General features: G+C 44.5%; 1 protein-coding gene across 1 annotated transcript in view; it reads left to right on the forward strand.

Annotated features, from left to right (window-relative positions):
* The window catches only part of FARP2 (FERM, ARH/RhoGEF and pleckstrin domain protein 2), a 141,545-nt gene that overhangs the window by 71,094 nt on the left and 45,310 nt on the right, over positions 1 to 25,141 (forward strand). The window contains exons 9-13 of the mRNA XM_026449083.1: positions 9,059 to 9,154; positions 11,499 to 11,662; positions 12,608 to 12,676; positions 14,117 to 14,174; positions 19,072 to 19,327. Coding sequence (XP_026304868.1) covers positions 9,059 to 9,154; positions 11,499 to 11,662; positions 12,608 to 12,676; positions 14,117 to 14,174; positions 19,072 to 19,327 — 643 coding nt within the window. The remainder of the gene's footprint in view (positions 1 to 9,058; positions 9,155 to 11,498; positions 11,663 to 12,607; positions 12,677 to 14,116; positions 14,175 to 19,071; positions 19,328 to 25,141) is intronic.

Consider the following 25,141-nt stretch of genomic DNA (forward strand, 5'->3'; position numbering starts at 1 on the left):
AAAAATTGAAAAGGAGGGACTCCTCCCTAACTCATTGTATGAGGCCAGCATCATCCTGATACCAAAACCTGGCAGAGATACAACAAAAAAAGAGAACTTCAGGCCAGTATCCTTGATGAACACTGATATAAAAATCCTGAATAAAATACTGGAAAACTGAATTCAGAGGCATATCAAAAAGCTTATCCACTATGACCAGGTTGACTTCATCCCCAGAATGCAAGGTTGGTTCAACATACACAAATCAATAAATGTGATTGATCACATAAGCAGAATAAAGACAAAAACCACATAGTTATGTCAACAGATGCAGACAAGGCCTTCGATAAGATTTAGTGTTCCTTTATGTTAAAAACTAGGTATTGAAGGAGCATACCTCAAAATAATAAGAGCTATATATGACAAACCCACAGCCAGTATCATATTGAATGGGCAAAAACTGGAAGCATTCCCCTTAAAAACTGACACAAGACAAGGATGCCCTCTTTCACCACTCTTACTCAACATGATATTGGAAGTTCTGGCCAGGGCAGTCAGGAAAGAGAAAGAAATAAAGGATATTCAAATAGGAAAAGAGGAAGTCAAATTTATCTTTGTTTGTAGATGACATGATCCTGTATCTAGAAAACCCCATCATCTCAACCCAAAAACTTTTTTTATTTTTCGACATGGAGTCTTACCCTGTCACCCAAGCTGGAATGCAATGACGCGATCTTGGCTCACTGCAACCCCCTGCCTCCTGGGTTCAAGCTACTCTCCTGCCTCAGCCTCCCGAGTAGCTGGGATTACAGGCGCCCGCCACCACACCCAGCTAATTTTTATATTTTTAGTAGAGACGGGGTTTCACCATGTTGGCCAGACTGGTCTCAAACTCCTGACCTTGTGATCTGCCCACCTCAGCCTCCCAAAGTGCTGGGATTACAGGCATGAGCCACTGCACCTGGCCCCACAGCTTCTTAAGCTGATAGTCAACTTCAGCAAAGTCTCAGGTACAAAATCAATGTGCAAAAATCACAAGCATTCTTATACACCAATAAAAGGCAATCAGCCAAATTATGAATGACCTTCTATCCACAAATGCCAGAAAAAGAATAAAATACCTAGGAATACAGCTAACAAGGGATGTGAAGGACCTCTTCAAGGAGAACTACATTCCATTGCTCAAAAAAATCAGAGAGGGCACAGATGGAGAAATATTCCATGCTCATGGATAGGAAGAATCAATATCATGAAAATGGCCATACTGCCCAAAGTAATTTATTGATTAAATGCATTCGCATTAAACTACCATCGATATTCTTCACAGAGTTAGAAAAAAATTTTTTTTTTGAGATGGAGTCTCACTCTGTCACCAGGCTGGAGTGCAGTGGCACAATCTCGGCTCACTGCAACCTCTGTCTCCCAGGTTCAAGTGATTCTCCTGCCTCAGCCTCTCGAGTAGCTAGGACTACAGGTGCCTGCCATCATGCCCGGCTAATTTTGTGTATTTTTAGTAGAGATGGGGGTTCAGCATCTTGGCCAGGATGGTCTCGATCTCTTGACCTTGTGTTCCACCCACCTTGGCCTCCCAAAATGCTGGGATTACAGGCCTAGCCACTGCACTCAGCCAGAAAAAAAAAAAACTATTTTAAAATTCATATGGAACTAAAATAGAGCCTGAATAGCCAAGACAGTTCTGAGCACAAAGAACAAAGCAGGAGGCATCACACTACCCAATTTTAAACTGTACTATGAGGCTACAGTAACCAAAACAACATGGCACTGGTACAAGAACAGACACATAGACCAATTAAACAGAATAGAGAACTCAGAAATAAGACCACCTACAACCATCTGATCTTTGACAAACCTGACAAAAGCAATGGGGAAAGGACTCCCTGTTTAATAAATGGTGCTGGGAGAGATGGCCAACCATATGCAGAAAATTGAAACTGGACCCCTTCCTTATACCATATCCAAAAATTAACTCAAAATGGATTAAAGACTTAAATATAAGGCCAGGCGTGGTGGCTCATGCCTGTAATCCCAGCACTTTGGGAGGCCAAGGTAGGCGGATCACCTGAGGACAGGAGTTTGAAACCACCCTGCCCAACATGGCAAAACTTTGTCTCTACTAAAAGTACAAAAAAAGTTAGCCAGGCATGGTGGCAGGCACCTGTAATCCCAGCTACTCAGGAGGCTGAGGCAGGAGAATCAGTTGAACCAAGGAGGTGGAGGCTGCAGTGAGCCAAGATCATGCCATTGCACTCTAGCCTGGACAACAAGAGTGAAACGCCATCTCAAAAGAAAAGAAAATACTTAAATGTAAAACTCAAAACTATAAAAACCCTAGAAGAGGGCCAGGCATGGTGGCTTACGTCTGAATCCCAGCACTTTGGGAGGCCACCAGGGGCAGATCACTTGATGTCAGGAGTTCAAGACCAACCTGGCCAACGTGGTGAAGCCCTGTCTCTACTAATATAATAATTAACTGGGCATGATAGTGGGTGCCTATAACCCCAGGTACTCGATAGACTGAGGCAGGAGAACCACTTGAACCTGAGAGGCGGAGGTTGCAGTGAGCCAAGATCAGCCACTATACTCCAATCTGGGCAATGAAGTGAGACCCTGTCTCAAAAAAAAAAAAAAAAAAAACCCTGGAAGAAAATCTAGGCAATACCATTCAGGACATAGGCACAGCCAAAGATTTCATGACGAAAATGCCAAAAGCAATTGCAACAAAAGCAAAAATTGATAAATGAGATTTAATTAAACTGAAAAGCTTATGCACAGCAAAAGAAACTATCATCAGAGTGAACAGACAGCCCTACAGAATGGGAGAAAAATTTTGCAGTCTGTCCGTCCAACAAAGGACAATAGTGGAGAAGACCCAAGAACTCCCAGGAAGGAGGGAGAAAGAAATGCGATTTAAAATGGCCTCAAATTCCAGTAGCAATACTGGAAGCTAGAAAGCAATGGGGCAGGCAGTAGTTCAAAAATTAAAAGGAAATTATTTCCAAACTAATTTTTTTTTTTTGAGACTGCAGTTTTATTATTACTCAAATCAGTTTCCCCGAGCATTTGGCGATAGTTTTTTAAGAACAGTTTGGTGTGGGGGGCTCCAGACTAGAATTCCGTGCTGTGCCCACATGACTTCTTTCAGACACGTAGATTTTGTAAAAATTTGACTGCTGCTCACCCTTTGTAAGGAAAAACTAGAGGAGAGAATAAACTAAAAATGAGAAAGAAGGAAATAGGGTGCTCCACATCCGAGATAAGCAAAGGAAGACACAGGCTGTGCCTGCCGAGAGCATCCACCAACACCAGAGCAGAGGGCAGGGCCCCGGGAGAGGGTAGACCAGGGACTCAGTTCTTGTGCTGGACCATGTGGAAGAGTGTTAACTAGTGATAGGTACATGCCAAGGAAGCAGATGAAAAGAGGCAATTAGGATTCTCAAGGAAATTTTGAAGAAGGAAGCTTTACTTTATAATATAAAAAATGTAGTTAAATTCACCATGGCTGAGCGTGTGAGCAATACTTACATGACCATTAACATAAATACTGAATTTAAAATTTACCAACAATTAGGAGAGTGTGGGGATGGGCAGGTGTGAGGTATTGGTGGTGACAGAAGCTGAGGGGGCAAGATTTCAAAGTGGAAAATGTGCTTACTGTCATCAACGTGCTTTTCAGAAACACAGGCTAATGAATAGACGCCTGAGGGTAAATCCCAGACAGGCAGCCAATACAGGTGCAGCTGGTTCTGTCTGAGGAAGAAGACTCGATGTGGAGTGGGTGACCCTGAGCTGGCTGGATTTGTTTCCAGTCTTGTAGTCTATGTGGTATTTTCAGATATGCCCTGGATTGTTGGATGAATATGAAAATGAAAGCAGTAGATTTTAGCATTCGACAGCTAACTGTGCAGCTTTAAAAGTGTTGTCTTAGTCTGTCAAGTCAGGGTGCAGTAGATGAAAGCTGCGATTGTCCTTGGATTTTCTATTTATTTCTCCTTTAAGGGTAGTGGTTAAGACCCTGGGATATACACTTGGCCCTCCATATCCACAGGAAAATAAACAATAAAAAACAATACAGGCTGGGTGCGGTAGCTCACATCTGTAATCCCAGCACTTTGGGAGGCCAAGGCTGGTGGTGGATCACCTGAGGTCGGGAGTTCGAGACCAGCCTGGCCAACATGGTGAAACCCCATTGTCTACTAAAAATACAAAAATTAGCCAAGTATGGTGGCAGATGCCTGTAATGCTAGCTACTCAGGTGGCTGAGGCAGGAGAATCGCTTGAATCCAGGAGGCTGAGGTTGCAGTGAGCCAAGATCAAGCCATTGCACTCCAACCTGGGCAACAAGGGTGAAACTGTCTCAAAACACACACATAGGTGTGTGTATGTAATTTTTTAAAAAAATACAAATTTAACACAGTACAGTAAAACTACGTGACATTTACATTGTATTAGGTACATAAGTAATCTAGAAATGATTTTATTAAAGTATACAGGAAGCCTAGCATGGTAGCTCAAGCCTATAATCCCAGCACTTTGGAAAGTCAAGGCAAGAGAATCACTACAGCTCAGGAGACCGGCCTTAGCAACAAAGCAAGACCTCATCTCTACAAAAATAAAAATAAAGTACACAAGAGGGTGTGCATAGGTTGTATGCAAATACTATACCGTTTTCTATCAGAGACTATTTGGGTACTGGGGTAGAGGGTCCTGGAACCAATCCCCTACAGATACCAAAAGACAGCTGTAGAAATTTCTTATTTTGACCAGAAGGGATTGAACAAGCAGCTGGAGCAGTTATGTGGGGGCCTCTGAGCTATTGTCAGCCTCCTTCTTGGGAGGGCTTCATGTCTTACCTCCGTGGCAGGCCCTCACTCTCTTTTTTTTTTTTTTTGAGACACAGTCTCACTCTGTCACCCAGGCGGGAGTGCAGTGGCGCGATCTGAACTCATTGCACCCTCAACCTCCCAGGTTCAAGCAATTCTCCTGCCTCAGCCTCCCGAGCAGCTGGGACTTACAGGCGGGTGCTGCCACATCCAGCTAATTTTTTTGTATTTTTAGTAGAGGCGAGATTTCACTGTGCTAGCCAGGATGGTCTTGATCTCCTGACCTCATGATCCTCCTGCCTCGGCCTCCCAAAGTGCTGGGATTACAGGCATGAGCCACCATGCCCAGCCTAGGCCCTCGGTTTTTTAGACTCTGTCCTAGATATATAAATAATATCTAGAGCTGGGGCTGTGGGGATTTTGTTTCCTTTTGTTGATGTTTTGTTTTGCTTTGTTTTTGAGAATACAATTTAGGAGAGGAACTTTGAGAATGAAGTTGAAATCCTCCAATATTTTACTTTTTTTTTTTTTTGAAATGGAGTTTCCCTTTGTCACCCAGGCTGGAGTACAGTGGCGCAGTCTCTGCTCACTGCATCCTCCACCTCCTGGGTTCAAACGATTTTCCTGCCTCAGCCTCCTGAGTAGCTAGGATTACAGGCACCGGCTAATTTTTTTTTTCTTTTTTATTTTTTAATTCCTGACCTCAGGTGATCCACTCACTGCGGCCTCCCAAAGTGCTGGGATCACAGGCGTGAGCCACCACACCTGGCCTTCAATATTTTACTTTCAGTAGAAATTAGAGTGACTTAGTGTTTGGGCAATATTTTGGGAACTAGGAAGCTTAAGTCCTCATTTAGACCCTAACATTTGTATCTTGGCTTTGAGAACATCTCACTCAAGATTTTTTTTTTAATTGAGATAAAATGTATATGCCATAAAATTCACCATGTTGAAGTATGCAATTCAGTTGTTTTAGGATACTTACACAGTTGTGTGACCATCACTACTATCTAATTTCAGAACATTTTCTTCAACCCAAAAAGAGACCCTCATACTCTTTAGCGGTTACTCTGCCAGCCCCCAGCAACCACTAATATCCAGAACAGGCAACCATCAGGACATTCCCTCTATGGATTTACCTAATCTAGGTATTTCATATAAGTGGGATCATATAAACATGTCTATTGTGTGTAGTGTTTCCTTGTTTCCAAGTTCACTCATGTGGTAGCATGTATCAGTGTTTTATTCCTTCTTATGGCTAAAGGGGTTTGTTTTTTCCTTTGGAGCTGTCTCTGAGGGGACTGTGTCCCTCACTCTGCTGCCTCTTACATTGAGTTTGCAGACAAGAGTAAATGTTGGTAATATCAAACGTATAGTCGCTGAAATTCCCAAGCAGTGTCTCAGACGTTTTTTAAATTTTACTTTGAAACTATTTCAAGCTTATAGAAAAGCTACACAAACAACACAAAAGGTCCTGCTGACCTTTACCGGAGATGCCCATCTGCCTTTAACTGGTTGTCCCAGTGTTATTTACTGCAGAAGGTCCAATCTGGGAGCAAATGCTGTACCCAGGCATTATGTTTCTCTGGTCTCTGCAATCTGGAACATTCTTCTTTCTTTGGTTTTCATGACCTTGACATTTTGGAAGATTACAGGGTGGTCATTTTGTAGAATATTTGTGATATGGGATTGTCCAGTGCTTCCTCAGGATCAGACCCTGGGCTCACTGCCTAGGTGAGAAACTCCCGGAGTGGTATTGTATCCTGATTCATGTAGTACATAGGGTCCGTCTGTCCTGTTGGTGGTGGTGGTAACATTGATCACTTGGTCAAGATGATGTTTACCAGCTTTTCTGTGTACAGAGTTACTCTTGACTAGATAGTGGCTCATGCCTGTAGTCCCAACAGAGGCTGAAGCAAGAGGATCACTTGAGGCCAGGTGTTTGAGACCAGCCTGGGCAACATAGCAAGACCTCATCTCTACAAAAGGTCCTGCTGGCCTTTTCCTGAGATGCTCATCTGCCTTTAACCAGTTAAACAAAAAAAATTAAAAATAGAAAATTAGCCAGGATTGGTATCAGGTGCCTGTAGTCCCAGCTGCTCCAGAGGCTGAGACAGGATGATTGCTTGAGCCCAAGAGTTTGAGGCTCCTTATCTCTTAAGGAAAGAAAAGTTACTTTTTGTCCTTTGTAACTAAGTATTTTATGAAGAGATACTTTGAGACTAAGTAAATATCTTGTACCTCATCCGACTCATCTTCTAGTTAGATCACTATGATGGTTGCCCAATGATGACTCTTTAAATCCTGTTCTTCCTACTACTAGAAGGAAGAGTTTTCTCTCCATTTATTTAGTTTATGTCACTGTGGATTCATAGATTCAAATGTGGTACTTGATAATCTGTAGGTTTCATTATTTTTATCTTTAACTTTCCTGCATTTGGCCCAAGGGAGGCTCTGCAAGCTGCCTCTTGTGTCCCTTTTTTCTTTTTTGAGACAGAGTCTCGCTCTGTCGCCCAGGCTGGAGTGCAGTGGCCGGATCTCAGCTCACTACAAGTTCCGCGTCCCGGGTTCACGCCATTCTCCTGCCTCAGCCTCCCGAGTAGCTGGGACTACAGGTGCCCGCCACCACACCTGGCTAGTTTTTTGTATTTTTTAGTAGAGACGGAGTTTCACCATGTTAGCCAGAATGGTCTTGATCTCCTGACCTCGTGATCCGCCCATCTCAGCCTCCCAAAGTGCTGAGATTACAGGCTTGAGCCACCACACCCAGCCTCATGTCCTTCTTATATGTCCTTTTATTTTATGAGCACTTCTTTGTTTTCCTACAAAATAAGACATGCCAGGCTTGTTTTGTACTTTGCCTGCTTCACCGTGGAGTCAGCCATTTCCCCACAGAGCCCAGCCGTTTTAGTGAAGACTGGTATTTAGAGACCAAGATCCATGCACTCAGTGTGCCCATTGCTTTGTGGGGTGTCACCACTCCTGGCCCTCTCAATAGACAATGCTACACACGTGTACATACACCCACTCACCTCATATATCTATATTTACCTCTATATCTGTGTCTGTATCTGCTGAGACTAGGAATTCCCATCATTTGCTCCTGTTACACTCTAGCACTATGTTCTAGCTTCAGTGAGAAACCTGACTCTACTCCCAGCCCTGCCTGGCCACTATCACTGCCCCTTCCAGACTACCCTCCTTGCAGGAGCGAACTTCAAAAAAATGTATAATATTAACACTGATTTTAAAATTTTGCAATAAAACCTTATCAAAGAAATTAAAATTAGCCAGGTGTGGTGGGTCATGTCTGTAATCCCAGCACTTTGGGAGGCCAAGGTGGATGGATCACCTGAGGTCAGGAGTTCAAGACCAGCCTGGCCAACATGGTGAAACCCCATCTCTACTAAAAACACAAAAATTAGCCAGGTGTGGTGGCACACACCTGTAGTCCCAGCTGCTCAGGAGACTGAGGCAGGAGAATTGCTTGAACCCAGGAGGCAGAGGTTACAGTGAATGGAGATTATACTACTGCACTCCAGCCTGGGTGATAGAGTGAGACTGTCTCAAAAAAAAAAAAAGCGCAAATCTTTCCATTTCTTCTTTTAATTGTCTATTTCCTATAAATATTTGAAACAATATGGGGAGAGATACAAGTCCAAGTGTATCTTCCTGGTGAATTGCTTTTAAATTATGTAAGGCTTTTTTCTCATGCATTGTGTCTGATGATAATATTGCTCCACCAGCTTTCTTTTGGTCAGTTGTTGAGTACATCTTTTTCCATCTCTTTGAACCTTTCAGTGTTCTTGTGTTCCAGATGTGCCTTGAGTTTGAGACCAGCCTGAACAACATAGCAAGACCTCATCTCTACAAAAAAAAATTAAAAATAGAAAATTAGACAGGATTGGTGTCTGGTGTCTGTAGGCCCAGCTGCTCCAGAGGCTGAGACAGGATGGTTGCTTGAGCCCAGGAGTTTGAGGCTTCAGTGAGCGGAGATTGCACCACTGCACTCTAGTCTGGGCAGCAGAGCGAGACTCCCTTTCAAAAAAAAAAAATTAATTATCTTTCTAGAACAGATAGATTAGTTATTGACATTTTAAGTCAGAGCTATTTCAGGTATGATGGTAAAATGCCAAGTAGATTACTGTGTTGGCAAGGATGTAATTTAAGCATTCCCTATTTTATGAGAAAGGGGTTATGTGTTAGATTACAAATGTAATCTGTCTCTTGAATTTCAGGGCACCACCAAAATCAACACTTTCAATTGGTCCAAGGTCCGTAAACTAAGCTTCAAGAGGAAAAGATTTCTTATCAAACTTCATCCAGAGGTTCATGTAAGTATTATTTTTAGCTTTTTGTTTTGTTTTGTTTTTGTTTTTTTTGAGACAGAGTTTCACTCTTATTGCCCAGGCTGGAGTGCAATGGCATGATCTCGGCTCACCTCAGCCTCCACCTCCCGGGTTCAAGCGATTCTCCTGCCTTAACCTCCCAAGTAGCTGGAATTACAGGCATGCACCACCACACCTGGCTAATTTTGTATTTTTAGTAGAGACAGGGTTTCTCCATGTTGGTCAGGCTGGTCTTGAACTCCTGGCCTCAGGTGATCCACCTGCCTTGGCCTCCCAAAGTGCTGGGATTACAGGTGTGAGCCACCACGCCCAGCCTATTTTGACCATTTTTTAACTCATAATTTATTTTGCTAAAACATAACTACTTTGTAAATCATTTCAGCATAATGCACACAAGAACTCAAGGACAGGATTCGGGACTTAGGTCTGGAGGGGCTGAGGGCAGTCTGCCTAGCTGGTCTCACACTTACCTCCCCCAGGAACCTTGTCACTCACATGTTGCTGGCTGAAAACCCCAGGGTTTCACGTTCAGTGGGTCTAGGATGAACCCAAGAAGGTACACATCTGACAAGCTCCCAGGGGCTGCTGAGAACCATGGTTATTGCAGCCTCTTTGTCCTCTAGGTAATGAAGCTGAAGAACAAAGTGTTCAAAATGATCTGAAGCCCCACAGCAATTGAGAGCTTCAGAATGAATTGAGGAGTGCCCCAGTGTTCTCTTGTGTCCTTCATTCAGAAATTGATCTTTGAATAGCTCTAACTGAAGAAGCATTGATTATCAGGAAGTAAATATTCCTTTCTTTACTGACTGCTCATTAATAAAGTAATAATTACATGTGAATTTACTGAAATGAGTAAAAATGGAAAAAATAAATGCCTGTGCAGTGTATTTGGTAAAACCCAGTACTTCCAGTTATTCAAAGATGTTCCAATTGCTGCATTTCCATTGTACAAAAGGAGTTAGAAAATAAAAAGATTTGCCAAGCTACCGTGGGGTTTGAAGCTTAAGAGATAGCCATGCCTGTGTCAGCCCAGACACATTTTGGGTTATGGGAGATTTAGAGCCCTTGGGCCAGTCAGAAGAAAAGGTTTGCCTACGCCTTTACAAGGCACTTGAGTAGTGGGGCTTTTGTCACTCACTGGGTTCACGTGTGATATGTAAGTGTGTTTGCTTTTGGTAGAAGGCTGAAAGTGGCTTTAATTGGTATACAAATATCTCTTCTGTGGATGAAAGGAAAGTAGAAGGAATGCCAGACACACATACAAAACACAAGTAAAAGCTGTTTCACTCTGTGAGTATAAAGAAAAAATGTTTCTTGCAGTTATTCTGAGATGATAGGGAAAGTTCACCAAAGCAGCTATTAACTTGAATAGGGTGATAAGTGAAAGCCCGGAACTGTTTGCGTCTGCATTTAGCAAAGTTACACTTTACTTGCCTGAGCACTTTTTTAAAGACTAAATGTTAGATTCAAAGTGTTACAGTCTTTGTGGAAGGTAACCGGGTAATACACACCAGCAGGTTCGAAGATGTGCAGCCTTTGAGCTCGGAGTTCTGCTTCTAGGAATGTACCCTGAGGAGTAACTGAGAGTGAATGCAGTTTCTTCAGGGCGATATTTGTGGGCCTGAAAACTGCATGTCCTGAACATCTAAAACATTCTAGATTTTAAAAGTATATACCATGTAGAAACAATTCAGTAATAGCATATAAATACGTCAGCTGGCATGAAAAATGCCATCCTTTGCTAGGTGGGAAAAGTGTTTACAAAGATATAATTCAGAATGTTGATAGTTGTGTGATTGTGGGTGACTTAATTTTTCTGCTATTTCTACTGTGAATATAAATACTGTTTCTCTTTTCTTAATTAAGCAAATGGAACCAGAAGACTTTGTATACAACTTTTCGAAAATCCTTCCTGGGCTGGGTGCAGTAGTGCACACCTGTAATCCCAGTACTTTGGGAGGCTGAGGTGGGCTGATCGCTTGGGCTCAGGAGTTCAAGACCAGCCTGGCCAACATGGCAAAACCCTTTTTCTACAAAAAATACAGAAATCATTTGGGTCTGGTGTCATGCACCTGTAGTCCCTACTGAGGGGTCGGAGGGGAGCGACTGAGGTGGGAGAATTGTTTGAGCCTGGGAGGTTGAAGTTGCAGTGAGCCAAGATCACGCCATTGCACTCCAGCCTGGGTGCAGAGCAAGATCCTGTCTCAAAAAAAATCCTTACTAATTTTTAATTTTGGAATCGCCTATTGTGTGATCTGCTTCCTAAATGTACTTTCTCTTGTCCAATACTTCATTCTTGAATTAATTAACCTTTATGTTTTGTTTCTAGGGACCTTACCAGGACACATTAGAATTTTTGTTGGGTAGTAGAGATGAATGTAAGAACTTCTGGAAGATATGTGTGGAGTATCACACCTTTTTTAGACTTTTGGACCAACCTAAGCCAAAAGCAAAAGCCGTCTTCTTCAGCCGGGGCTCCTCCTTCAGATACAGGTAGGGGCCATGCCGTGACTTGCATGGGCCCCTCACTGGTTTGTAAAGCTGAGAAAATAGGTAATTCTTAGTCAAGAAAGAAATGTTATAAAATATTTCAGAGAATTACACGCAAAGTGGAGGTATTGTGAAAGAATAACTAGAGGAAGCATATGAAATCAAATAGTGGAAAAAAATAGGCTTAATAAAAACTTTGCTTACAAATTCAGTTATGCTTACTACAAAGTATAACTTTAAAATATATATGTGGGCCAGGCCCGGTGGCTCACACCTGTAATCCCAGCACTTTGGAAGGCCAAGGCGGGTGGATCATTTGAGGTCAGGAACTCGAGATCAACCTGGCCAACATGGTGAAACCCCATCTCTCCTAAAAATACAAAAATTAGCTGGATGTGTTGGCGGGCACCTGTAATCCCAGCTACTCGGGAGGCCTGAGGCATGAGAATCACTTAAACCCAGGAGGCAGAGATCTTGCCACTACACTCCACCCTGGCCAATAGAGCAAGACTCAGTCTTAAAAAATAAAATATAGGCTGGGCGCAGTGGCTCACGCTTGTAATCCCAGCACTTGGGAGGCCAAGGCGGGCAGATCACAAGGTCAGAAGATCAAAACCATCCTGGCTAACACAGTGAAACCCCGTCTCTACTAAAAATACAAAAAAAAAAAAAAATTAGCCAGGCATGGTGGTGGGCGCCTGTAGTCCCAGCTACTTGGGAGGCTGAGGTAGGAGAATGGCGTGAACCCGGGAGGCAGAGCTTGCAGTGAGCCGAGATTGTACCACTGCTCTCCAGCCTTTTTTTTTTTTATAGAAAAAAATTTAAAAATAAAATATATATGTGTATATTTATGACAGAGGATAAGTAAATCTTTTCTTTTGTCTTTTACTCTGTAAAATTAATGCTGACTTACTCTTCTTTATTAAAAATCTGAATCTTTATTCACAGTGGAAGAACTCAGAAGCAACTAGTAGATTATTTCAAAGACAGTGGAATGAAGAGAATTCCATATGAAAGGTAAGCTCTGGCCTTTATGATGTAAAGTGTGTGCTTTTAAAATTAATATTTAAATATATGGAGAGAGAGAGTGAGAAGAGTGACTGAGTCTTGCTCTGTCACCTAAGCTGAAGTACAGTGGCACGATCACAGCTCACTGCAGCTTCAGACTCCTGGGCTCAAGCAATCCTCCTACCTCAGCCTCCTGAATAGCTGGGACTATAGGCACACACCACCATCCCCTGGCTAGTTTTTTTTTTGTTTTTTTTTCTGTAGTGACAGTGTCTTGCTATGTTGCCCAGGCTGGTCTCAAACATGTGGGCTCAAGTAATCCTTCAACCTCAGCCTCCCAAAGTGCTGGGATTATAGGTGTGAGCCACCATGCCCAGCCTATTTTAAATATTAATCTTTACTTGACTAAAAGTCACTTCAAATACATGAACGTGTATTTTTACAGGAGTTCAGTTTCAGTGTTTTAAAGAAAGTGGATTTGTAATTTTTTTTCTTTTGAGACAAAGTCTCGCTCTGTCGCCTAGGCTGGAGTGCAGTGGTGCGATCTCGGCTCACTGCAAGCTCCGCCTCCCAGGTTCATGCCATTCTTCTGCCTCAGCCTCCCGAGTAGCTGGTACTACAGGCGCCCGCCACCACGCCTGGTAAATATTTTGTACTTTTAGTAGAGACGGGGTTTCACCTTGTTAGCCAGGATGGTGTCGATCTCCTGACCTCATGATCTGCCAAGCCCAGCCTCCCAAAGTGCTGGGAATATAGACGTGAGCCATAGCGCCCAGCCTATAATATTTTTATATAGACATTGTATACACAGAGATATTTTTAGTTTCTCTTCTGTATAGCTTAGCTTATATATTTTTTTTACATAGTATAGTAATTTTTTTTTTTTTTATTCTGAGATGGAGTCTTGCTCTGTCGCCCAGGCTGGTGGAGTGCAGTGGTGTGATCTCAGCTCACTACAAGCTCCACCTCCCAGGTTCACACCATTCTTCTGCCTCAGCCTCCCGAGTAGCTGGGACTATGGGCGCCTACCACCACACCCAGCTAATTTTTTGTATTTTTAATAGAGACAGATTTTCATAGTGTTAGCCAGTATGGTCTTGATCTCCTAACCTCATGATCCACCCACCTCGGCATCGCAAAGTGCTGGGATTACAGGCGTGAGCCACCGCACCCGGCCTATAGTAAACTTTTAATCTGAAAATTCTTGTTGTTTCTCTGCATGTGGAATTTTTTCCTTTAGTGTGAGTGTGTAATGTTACCTCTCTTGGGACCTCTGTTTTTTATTTGAATTCTTATTTTCCATTATCCTGCCCCTTTCTAGTTAGATACCTCTTAGCTACATTTTCATGGGAGGTTTTCTTCATGGATGCAGTACATGCTTGCTGCTTTAAAAACAGGCGCTGAGTAGGGGAGGGTTTGATTTCTCACAGCTTGTTCTCTGTTTTGCAGAAGGCACAGCAAGACTCACATGTCCATTCGTACTCTGACTGCAGACCTACCAAAACAGGTTAGTGTTTTCTGGTTAAAAATGTAGACAGTAGTAGTTACCTGTACTCTTTTGGAAAATAATCTGTCATTGTAACAAGAGTCTTAAAATTAATGATATTATTTAATTCAGCAATTCTAATTCTGGGACTCTGTTTTTGGAAAGGAGTCCTATATAGAAAACCAGCAGGGCAGTGGTTCATGCCTGTAATCCCAGCACCTTGGGAGGCCAAGGCAGGAGGATTGCTTAAGTCCAGGAATTCGAGACCAGCCTGGGCAACATAACGAAATCTCGTCTCTACAAAAAATACAAAAATTAGCCAAGCACGATGGTGGCTCACGGGTAGTCTCAGCTACTCAGGGAACTGAGGTGGAAGAATGGCTTGAGCCCAGGAATTCGGGGCTACAGTGAGCCAAGATAGTGCCACTACACTCCAGCCTGGATGACAGAGCAAGATCTCATCTCAAAAAAGAGAGAGAGAGAAAGCCTGTATGTTGAGATGTGCATTGTAATGTTGTTTATAGTACACTACAAAATCCTGACAACTCTCATCTGTGCCAGATGACTTACTAACTACGTTTTTAGCTGTATTCACTTAGTAGGATTTTTTGTTAACCACTAAAAACATGGCTTAAAAAAGAGTATGTGGTAACATGGGGAAATTCTTGCTGTTATGTTACAAATGAAAAGCAGGAAACAAATTTATATCTCTATGTCTTTGTCATGATTGCAACTATATCAAAGCAAAGATACACCAACTCACACAGACACTTCACACAAAAACATTTGACAAGAATGTCCCAGAATGTGACAACAGCTGTTCCATGCCACTGTGATGGGACATCAGCGACCTTCTCATGTTTCAGGTCTACTTCAGTACAATCCCTTCCCATTTTTATGGTGGCATGTTAACTTCCACGTGCAAGCATATTTTTACATTGCATCTTGCTTGTTTTGTTTTGTTTTCCCAGACAGAGTCTTACTCTCTTGCCCAGGCTGGAGTGCAGTGGCATGATCTAGGCTCACTGAAACCTCTGCCTCCTGGGTTCAAGTGATTCTCGTTCCTTAGCCTCCCAAGTAGCTGTGATTACAGGCACACACCACCGTGCCTGGCTGAATTTTTTTTTTTTTTTTGAGACGGAGTCTTGCTCTGTCGCCCAGGCTGGAGTGCAGTGGCGCAATCTCGGCTCACTGCAAGCTCTGCTCCCCGGGTTCACACCATTCACCAGCCTCAGCCTCCCGAGTAGCTGGGACTACAGGCGCCCGCCACCACGCCCAGCTAATTTTTTTGTATTTTTAGTAGAGACAGGGTTTCACTGTGTTAGCCAGGATGGTCTCGATTTCCTGACCTCATGATCTGCCCTCCTCAGCCTCCCAAAGTGCTGGGATTACAGGCACCTCCCACAGTACTGCGCCTGGCTGCCTGACTGATTCTTGTGTTTTTTAGTAGAGATGTGGTTTCACCATGTTGGTGAGGCTGGTCTCGAACTCCTGGCCTCAAGTGATACACCTGCCTTGGCCTCCCAAAGTGCTGGGAATATAGGCAGGAGCCACCGTGCCCAGTCAGAATCTTGCTATTTTTATATAACATAAGTTTTTCTTCGTAGTGCTACAATTTCGTATTTATGACCTTTATCTCTGTTCAATGTTAATTTTTAATGGTTTGTCATTTATGCTGTCATAGCACTTCAGAAGCTACACTTGCATCTCATTATATTAAAAGTTATGTGAACTGGGCACAGTGGCTCACACCCTTATTCCCAGCTACTTGAGAGGTGAGGCTGGAGGATTGCTTGAAGCCAGGACTTCAAGACCAGCCTGGACAACATTGTGAGACCCATCTATCTGAAGATTTTTTTAATTAGTCGGGGGTAGTGGCACCAACTATAGTCCCAGCTACTTGGGAGGCTGAGGTATGAGGATCACTTGAGCCCAGGGGTTCAAGGCTGCAGTGAGCCACAGTGGTACCACTGCACTCCAGACTAGGCAACAGGGTGAGAATGTCTCAAAATAAAAAGCTCATGGTGTCCCAGTTTTTTTTCATGGGTACATGAAAACCTTCTTAAACTCTTTTAGATATGTTTCCTCTTTACAAATTTCTTGTTACCAGGAGGCTGAGGCAGGAGAATGACATGAACCCGGGAGGCAGAGCTTGCAGTGAGCCGAGACCGCACCACTGCCCTCCAGCCTTGGCAACAAAGCAAGTCCGTCTTCAAAAACAAAAAAAAAACAAAAAAAATTTCTTGTTAATTTAATTAAATTGAAATGAAAAGGAAATGTATTTTTTAATTGTTCCTTTACAAAGTTTGATTTTTTTTTTTTTTTTTTTTTTTGGAGATGGAGTGTCACTCTATCATCTAGGCTGCATGATTACAGCTCATTGCAGCCTCAACATCCCAGGCTCCGGTGATCCTTCCACCTCAGCCTCCCAAGTAGCTGAGACTATGGGCGCATGCCACCACACCCAGCTAATTTTGTATTTTTTTTGTAGAGACAGGGTCTCACCATGTTGCCTGGGCTCAAACTCCTGGGCTCAAGTGATACTTCTGCTTTAGCCTCCCAAATGTTGGGATTATAGACATGAGCCACCATATCCAACCACAAAGTTTTTTTTTTCTTGAGATGGAGTCTCGCTCTGTCACCCAGTCTGGAGTGTAGTGGGGCGATCTCAGTTCATTGCAACCTCCACCTCCCGGGTTCAAATGAATCCTGCCTCAGCTTCCCAAGTGGCTGGGACTACAGCTGCATGCCACCACGCCTGGCTGATTTTTTGTATTTTTAGGGGAGACGGTGTTTTACCATGTTAGCCAGGATGGTCTTGATCTCCTGAACTCATGATCCACCCGACTCGGCCTCCCAAAGTGCTGGGATTACAGGCGTGAGCCACCGCGCCTGGCCTTCGAAAGAATTTAGTGTCACAATAAGAATCATCTAAAAGTTACCTTTAAGGATGGGCGCAGTGACTCAACAGCTGTAATACCAGCACTTTGGGAGGCTGAGACGGGCAGATCACCTGAGGTCAAGAGTTCGAGACCAGTTTGGCCAACATGGTGAAATCCCAGGTTTAATAAAGTACAAAAATTAATGAGGCATGGTGGTAGACACCTATAATCCCAGCTACTCGGGAGGCTGAGGCAGGAGAATTGCTTGAACCTGGGAGGTGGAGGTTGCAGTGAGCTGAGATGGCACATTGCACTCCAGCCTGAGTGACAAGAGTGAAACTTCATCTCAAAAATAAATAAATAAATAAAACCTTTACGCTTTCAATTACCTTCCATTCCATTTTAAAAGCCACACGAGAATATTGAATATGGTTGAATAATTGAGACGTGATACGATCAGCATTTGAAAATAGGTTAATCTTACGGGACTGTGACCTATTATTTTGTTTCTGAAAGCCTAGTAACTAAGCCTTCTGCAGTTATATTTGCACCTTTTGCATATGGTAACACATGCCTGTGTGCGTTGCCTGGGTGGTAACACGTGCATGTGGGCATTGCCTGTGTACATATTGCACAAAAAGTTACTCAGTTGTGTTTGGTTATATTTTGGTCTGACCACGCTCTTAACGATGTGGCATGTGTATATATAGTAAGGGATGTTCTCGAAGCGTGACTGCATCCCGTGATAGCACACGAGGAGGGACACTTATTTTGTTTTTGTTTTTTTTTTTTGAGGCGGAGTCTCGCTCTGTCGCCCGGACTGGAGTGCAGTGGCCGGATCTCAGCTCACTGCAAGCTCCGCCTCCGGGTTTACGCCATTCTCCTGCCTCAGCCTCCCGAGTAGCTGGGACGACAGGCGCCCGCCACCTCGCCCGGCTAGTTTTTGTATTTTTAGTAGAGACGGGGTTTCACCGTGTTAGCCAGGATGGTCTCGATCTCCTGACCTCGTGATCCGCCCGTCTCGGCCTCCCAAAGTGCTGGGATTACAGGCTTGAGCCACCGCGCCCGGCGAGGAGGGACACTTAGCGAGTAGAGGGGGCCCAGCCGTGTCCCTGTGTGTGGAACCATGAGGGGAGGATGTGTTAGGGCGCCCATGGAGTAGTGGGTGATGCAACATAGCCACTTGGCATCTAGTACTGGCCCCTCAGTATTTCCTCATCCTGCTTGGGAGCCGCTTCTCCCTCAAACTGGCAGCCACTCCAGTGCTTTTGGAAGACCCCAAGGCTCTTGGGCCACTCATTGGCGAAGGGCATCCTAGGCAGTGACCCTCAACCTTCTTTTACGTGTGTGAGTGGATTGCTGTGTGACCTAACTCCCTGGTGATGATACATCTCTGACAGATGAGTGCACATTACTGTAGAACTTGGACTTGTTACTTACCTGTCAGTACTGTGGTTTAGGGTTCTGTTGGCTGAGTGGAATGGCTCACTCCCTCTCCTGCTGTATTTTACCCCTCAACAAAACTATGAATCTCCTGGTAACAGGATTCCAGGGAGACATGGACCACGTGTCATTAGGTTCTGCAAGATGGAGGTTTTCTTGGCTGGGCATGGTGGCATGTACCTGTAATCCCAGCATGTTGGAAGGCCAAGATGGGTGCATCACTTGAGGCCAAGAGTATGAGCTATGATGGCACCACTGCACTCCACCCTGGGCAGCAGAGCAACACCCTGTCTCTAATAAAAATTAAAAATTGTAATTTAATTTAAAAAACTTTTCTTTATTGTGGATATTTCATGTCGTAAGAGAAAAAATGGAATTGTAAGGGTTTGTAAACAGACGATCCTGGGTTGATTTGCAATGCTACTTGCACAAATCTTCAGTTCTACAAGGGAAAGTCTGGTGAATTGCCCATTTTCATGAAAGCTGTGATAGAAATGTGTGGATGCCCTAAGTTAGGCCAGGTGGCTTTGCAACTTCTAGTGGTAATTTGTAATTTTATATCCTTTTTTTCTTTTCTGAATTTGGATCCCCAGAGCGTCTCGTTCCCCGAGGGATTGAGGACTCCTGCCTCCCCATCTTCAGCGAATGCCTCCTTTTACTCGCTCGCTCCCTCCACTCTGGTGCCCCCTGGCCTGCCAGAGCTGAAGGACAGCAGCAGCTCCCTCACAGAGCCCCAGGTTTCCTACGTCAAGAGTCCAGCTGCAGAGAGGAGCAGTGGAGCAGTGGCTGGAGGCCCTGACACACCATCAGCCCAGCCCGTCGGGTCCCCCGCACTCCAGCCTGGTCCAGGTGTCGGGTTTTGTCATGTTGTGAGCAGCTGTGGTTCTGTCTGTGCTGGGGGGCAGAGTTTCGGTGCCTTAGACCTAGACACAGGGAGGGCCGGGAGGGAGCTCAGAGCTGCTTGTAAAAATGACAATGGTGGGGATGACTTTACCACAGGCTCATTTCCTTCCACTGGGGAGCACCGGTGTGACCGGCAGTGCCGTGGGGGGGCCCCTGCTTTCACATTGACAAATGCCCAGCTGCAGGTGTCTGAGGAGTTCATAGACGATGACCCAGCAGACATCTCTTTCTTTGCTGGAGGCTCTGAGGCATTTTCTTTTCCTTATGGCTCTGTAGTCCCACAGGAACCTCAGGCCTCTGCCCAGCCTCTGGTGGCCCCTCCTTTGTGTGAGCGTCCAGGGTCTGCTCAGTCCAGCCCAGACAGGTACTCCACTGAGGCAGTAGACATGAACACAGAAGATGATTTTGCATTTGAGGAAGAAAGTGACTTCAGTGGGAGCGCACACCCCTCAGACACCTCGGAGCTGTTTGAGGTGAAGGCGCAGGCCAGCCGGATGCAGCGCCTGCTGGGTCCCTCTGAGACCAGCTCACTGAGGAACAGCCAGTCTGAAAACAGCTCCCTCAATAACATGCCGCTGCGTGGTGGGCTGTCTGTGCACACATGCAGCTCAGCCAATCAATCTGAGGCCAGCTCCATGGTCAACTTCCCAGCCTACTCAGTCCGCTCCGAGTCCAGCTCGGCCTTCCAGTTCTCTGACATCATCGACCAGTTAGAGCAGCTTAGCTACCCGCCCACGACGGCCGAGGACTCCAGCAGCACAGAGTCAGACTCGTGGGACTCTGAAACCGAGGCCCCCCTAGACATAAGCCTTTTCTTCAGCAACCCTTTTGCACAGACAAGTGGAGAAAGAGTCCCTTTTGATTTACAGAACAATTTAAAGAATTTGACTCCAGGAGAGCAAAGATAAAAACCCATCTTGACCACTCTGGGTTGCTTCACAAGGCAGCCCACTCACCACACTGTGTAGTTTAGAGCTCAGAATTGTTTGGTTTACAATTCTGAAATGAAAGTAGAAATTAGTCACATAGAAAGTGACTTTCATTTCATGGCTACATATTCAATTTTTTTTAATTTCCTGATTTATTATACTTCTTTGAATGTCACAAAATTTGACCTCCAGCCAGTCCTCCTAGAGAGCCAATAAATTGGTCTTTATACCTTATGTTTTTTGGCATATGCTTTGATTCAAGTAGAAACTGGTGCTATACATTCTGAATGTTACACAGTTCTGTTAATGTTGACCTTCAATAGGATATGTGTGTTGCACTATTGATGCTGCTTTTCAAGATGAGCCCTGCTGCCTGTAATTAACTAGGACACAGGTTTTGTCTCAATTGTCCAGCCACTGTGCTACTCAGAACCTTAAGTATGCCTCTACAGCCCTAACCCTGGGAAAGATGGACATAGGCCATGGCCTCCTGTGTGCTGTGATCAAACTCCTGGGACTCTGAGACCATAAAGGACCCTGTAGACATTGGCCTTTTCTTCAGCAACCCTTTTGCACAGACAAGTGGAGAAAAAAGGGTCCCACTGGGAGTCTGGGGAGACAGTCATCCACTGCACTGGGGCTGGGAGTGAGGGGGTGCCTGGAACTATCCCAGTGTCAAAGGCACCATGTCATTTTTTTTTTTTTTAATTTTTTTTTAAAGGTGTCAAAGGGCCACTGCCTCATTATTGACTTGAGACCCAGAAATAGTGCTGTATGTAGATAGTGGCCTTGGAGAGGCATTGGTTTAAAATGGACTTACGTAAGTGTGAGCTGTTTCCTTTTCTTCAGCTTAATTGGGAATATAGAAGATATATGGTTGCAAAAAAAAAGCAGAACCAGACACACCATGGGCATTCTGTCCCAGGACAGTGGGAAGGGTCCCAAGGGCAGTGGGCTGAGGTGGCCCTGCCCACCCATCTAGCATACCTGTACACACACACCGGGTGCCATGGGCCCTGCTGGGCACCACATGGAGAGCGTCTCAGTCTAAACCACTGTGAAAGTCAAGGCTGATGTTCGTGGCACAGAGCGGATAGGTCCATCCAGGGGCGTCATGGGGAAACCACTGCCATGCAGCTCAGCACCCACAGCGCCGGGCTCAGCCAGCCCTGGACCATACTGTTGAGTGTGTCAAGTCCACAGCTAGCGTTTGGGGTTTTTGTTGTTTTTACTTTCTGATCTTACCTAGTAGTGCAATACCACATTTAACGTTTAATTCTCTTCCCAGAATGTCTTGTGGAAACTTCCCATTTCATTCCTGTTCACATTGTGAGATCTCTGATCTCTGATGTTTTGCCTGGATGGATTTACTGTGATTGATTGCACAGGGACCACGTGGCTCAGGTGTCTGAGCCATCGAGGGCATCTTGCAAGGGCTGGTTTTCCTTTTCTCATCAGTGTTGGCTGGATGCCCGCAGGGGTTTTGTGGCTAACCACATCAGGCAGTTTCCTGTGTTTGTGGCTTTGTTATACCTAAACCACAGTCTCATCCTTTTGCTTATGCAGCTAGAACTTTCAGTCTGTCTAGTTGTTACTCATTCTGTCCCTGGTAATTTAGACCTGCCGTCTTAGTGCTTTAGGGGCCACTGGGCACAACTTTCTACATTGGCAAATACCTGCGACAATGTTGTGACAGACAGAAGTGCAGCAGTGAACCTGAGGTCAGGACAGGACTGTTTGGGAGGTTCTGCTTTTCTTACTGTCTCACCAAAGATAAACCTTGTGTTTGTGTGGTGGGGAGAAATGAGCACAGATTACGTTTAAAACGTTTTCCTAAGCCTTCGTATTCATATGGCAGCTGATGGTTCCTCTCTCCTTCATCAGTGTTGCCCGACGACTGTCCTTGCTAATGCTGGGAACTAACAAAGTTGTCTTTTTGTTTTGAAGGGAACCCACCCTGGCGCCTGGACGGCAGGTTAGGTTTGGGTGGTTTTGAGCTAGCACTGCTGTGGGGCAGGGGTGGCCGCTCCCTGGTGAAGCTAATGCTGTGGAAGCTGGAATGTTCCTTCCTAAGGAGTGGGATCGTGCCCCTGCCCCCCGCCGGCAGAGGTGTCTCATCACTCCCTCGTGTGCGAGATTCTGAATAAACTTTGTTCTCAGGCATCTTCTACTAGGCCTCTTGTAGAATAGATCCTGTTGGTTTTGGTTTGTGTTAATGGAACCTCACTTTCTAGAGATAATTTTTTAGTTTTTTATTTAGGAAGTTTTCAAAATATACAAAGCAGGAATATAAGGAACCCACATCACCTCAAATTCAGTGTTACCCACACTTGACCATGCTTGCCCCAGCTGTGCCTTTCTTCTTTCCTTGGGTATTTTGTTGCTCTAAAATATTTTATTATTACTTTTTTAGAGATAGGGTCTCACTCCTGTCACCCAGGCTGGAGTATGATGATGCAATCGCATCTCACTGCAGCCTCAACCTCCTGGGCTCAAGCCATCCTCCCACCTCAGCCTCAGAGTAGCTGGGACTACATGCACTCACCACTGCACCCAGCTCATTTTTAAAAAACTTTTGTGGAGACAGATTCTCTCCATGTTGCCCAGGATGGTCTTGAACTCCTGGGCCCAAGCAGTCCTCCTGTCTCAGCCTCCTGAAGTGCTGGAATTGCAGGCATGAGCCTGAGTGAAAAAAAAAAATCAATCAAGGCTTTCTTCTGAGTTACTGCTCGCAGCCCTCCTACCCCTTTCTCTTTTGAGTGGGTTGTAATGTCCACCCAGAGGGGTTTAGAAACGGAAGGGAAGGCAAGCGTGTAGGCACCATGGCTTTAGAACCATAAGGAAGACATTTCCCAGTACAGATTCTGTCTTTTCATGTGTAACAGTTAGTGAGGCACTGACATTGCTGTTTTCCACCTTAACAAGACAGTTTACAGTGGTTAAATAGCAAAACACGGCTGGGCGCAGTGGCTCAAGCCTGTAATCCCAGCACTTTGGGAGGCCGAGACGGGCGGATCACGAGGTCAGGAGATCGAGACCATCCTGGCTAACACGGTGAAACCCCGTCTCTACTAAAAAATACAAAAAACTAGCCGGGCGAGGTGGCGGGCGCCTGTAGTCCCAGCTACTCGGGAGGCTGAGGCAGGAGAATGGCATAAACCCGAGAGGCGGAGCTTGCAGTGAGCCGAGATCCACCCACTGCACTCCAGCCTGGGGGACAGAGCGAGACTCCCTCTCCAAAAAAAAAAAAAAAAAAAAGTAGCAAAACACCCAGAGCAGTTCAGCCTGAGGCCATAGTGCCCTGCGGCAGCACTGGGCCCTACTTTTCTTTCTGCTTTGTGCTGTGTGGCTCTTCTTCAAGCCAGTGTTGGGTAATGCACAGCCTGAGAGTTGTGGCCTGATAAACCCTGAAATTGAAAAAAGTATGCAGATTTGACCCAACACTCCTGGAAGTGTCTGGATACAGCTTACTGAGAGTGTGGAGGTGAAGGTGCCTGCAAAATGTTGACAGTTCTTTCTCAATCTATTGATCTCAGTTACATCCAGAACCTTAAAGCTGCACAGTTGTCATGCTCCGCCTGCAGTCTCAGGCATCAGGAGCTGCACTGGTAGCTCCCAGGAGGACTTACCCGTGGGTCACCGTCATAGCCAGGTGTGTCCACTCAGGGGGCACGATCCTGCAGTAATCCCCTCCAATGAGAGGCCACCAGCAGACAGTGCCTGTTGTACCCGTGAAGTCCACCACTAATTATATACTCTGCTTTAGGTAGAATATTTATTTTTATTAGCTGTCAAACTGTTTTTGTATTTGTTTCCAAAAGTCCAGGTACTTTATGTAGGCCAATGGATAAATATTTCAAGTCTAACAGTAGCACAGTTATATGTTAATACAACTGACTACATGAAAAGTATGTAACAGCATAATTTTTCAAATCACTAGGTATTGATATGTGCCTTTTTTATATTACCAAGAGATTCTCTAAATATGGAATTAGATTAGGATTCCCTGCTCCAGTTAACACACATTTTTAAATTAGTACTGATGATTGAGGGATGGACAATAGCACACCAGAAAGAGTTTAGTATGAAAAACTTAAACCTGTTGGTTAAGTCATTCCCATTATTGTCATTTTGCTGAGGGTGGCTTGGTCCTTTTGAATTGCTTTGGTGTATGGGTATGTTCTGATTTTTCATGCAAACTCCTTGGCCATTCCACCGCTCTGAGGGGTAATTGTAGCACTTCACATGTGCTGTGGCTGTGATCACATGGAGACGTATATAGCATGTGTGTTCCTAGCTGTTGTGTGTTTATGTGACATTTGATGCCAATACGTATGTCTTCAAGGTACGCTTGTTCCCTCCGAGCTCGTGGAATATCAAAAAAATTCATTGCTGGAAAAATTATTTCATAGACAAAAATGTTAATGTTCTCTTGCGGACTTAGAGTTGAAAATATTTATATAGATTTGGTTCTAAAGTCCACAGAATCATATCTGCTGTGGTCTCCCTTTGGTGCTCATCTGGGGGCCACGTGTATGGAACATTCTGTCACAGGCGGCTGGAATGTGGGCAGATGCTGTTAGCCTCCCTCTCCGCTGGTGGTCCATGCCTGACGTGTCCCCTAGTTCAAGGAGGCACCATCTTTTGCATGAAAACAATTGCGTTCCTCTAGGAAATGAAGAAAAAATGAGCTGGAATTTCCTTATACATTTGAACTTGTTCCTTTTTTAAAGAGACATTTTTGTTGTCTGCTTTGTGGTACTTATAAAATTTGTTTTCCATTGAAATTGCCATTTATAAATTTGCAGATCTGTACTAATTTAGAATTTTT

This window comes from Piliocolobus tephrosceles, chromosome 11, assembly GCF_002776525.5.
Source record: "Piliocolobus tephrosceles isolate RC106 chromosome 11, ASM277652v3, whole genome shotgun sequence".
Lineage (NCBI taxonomy): Eukaryota > Metazoa > Chordata > Mammalia > Primates > Cercopithecidae > Piliocolobus > Piliocolobus tephrosceles.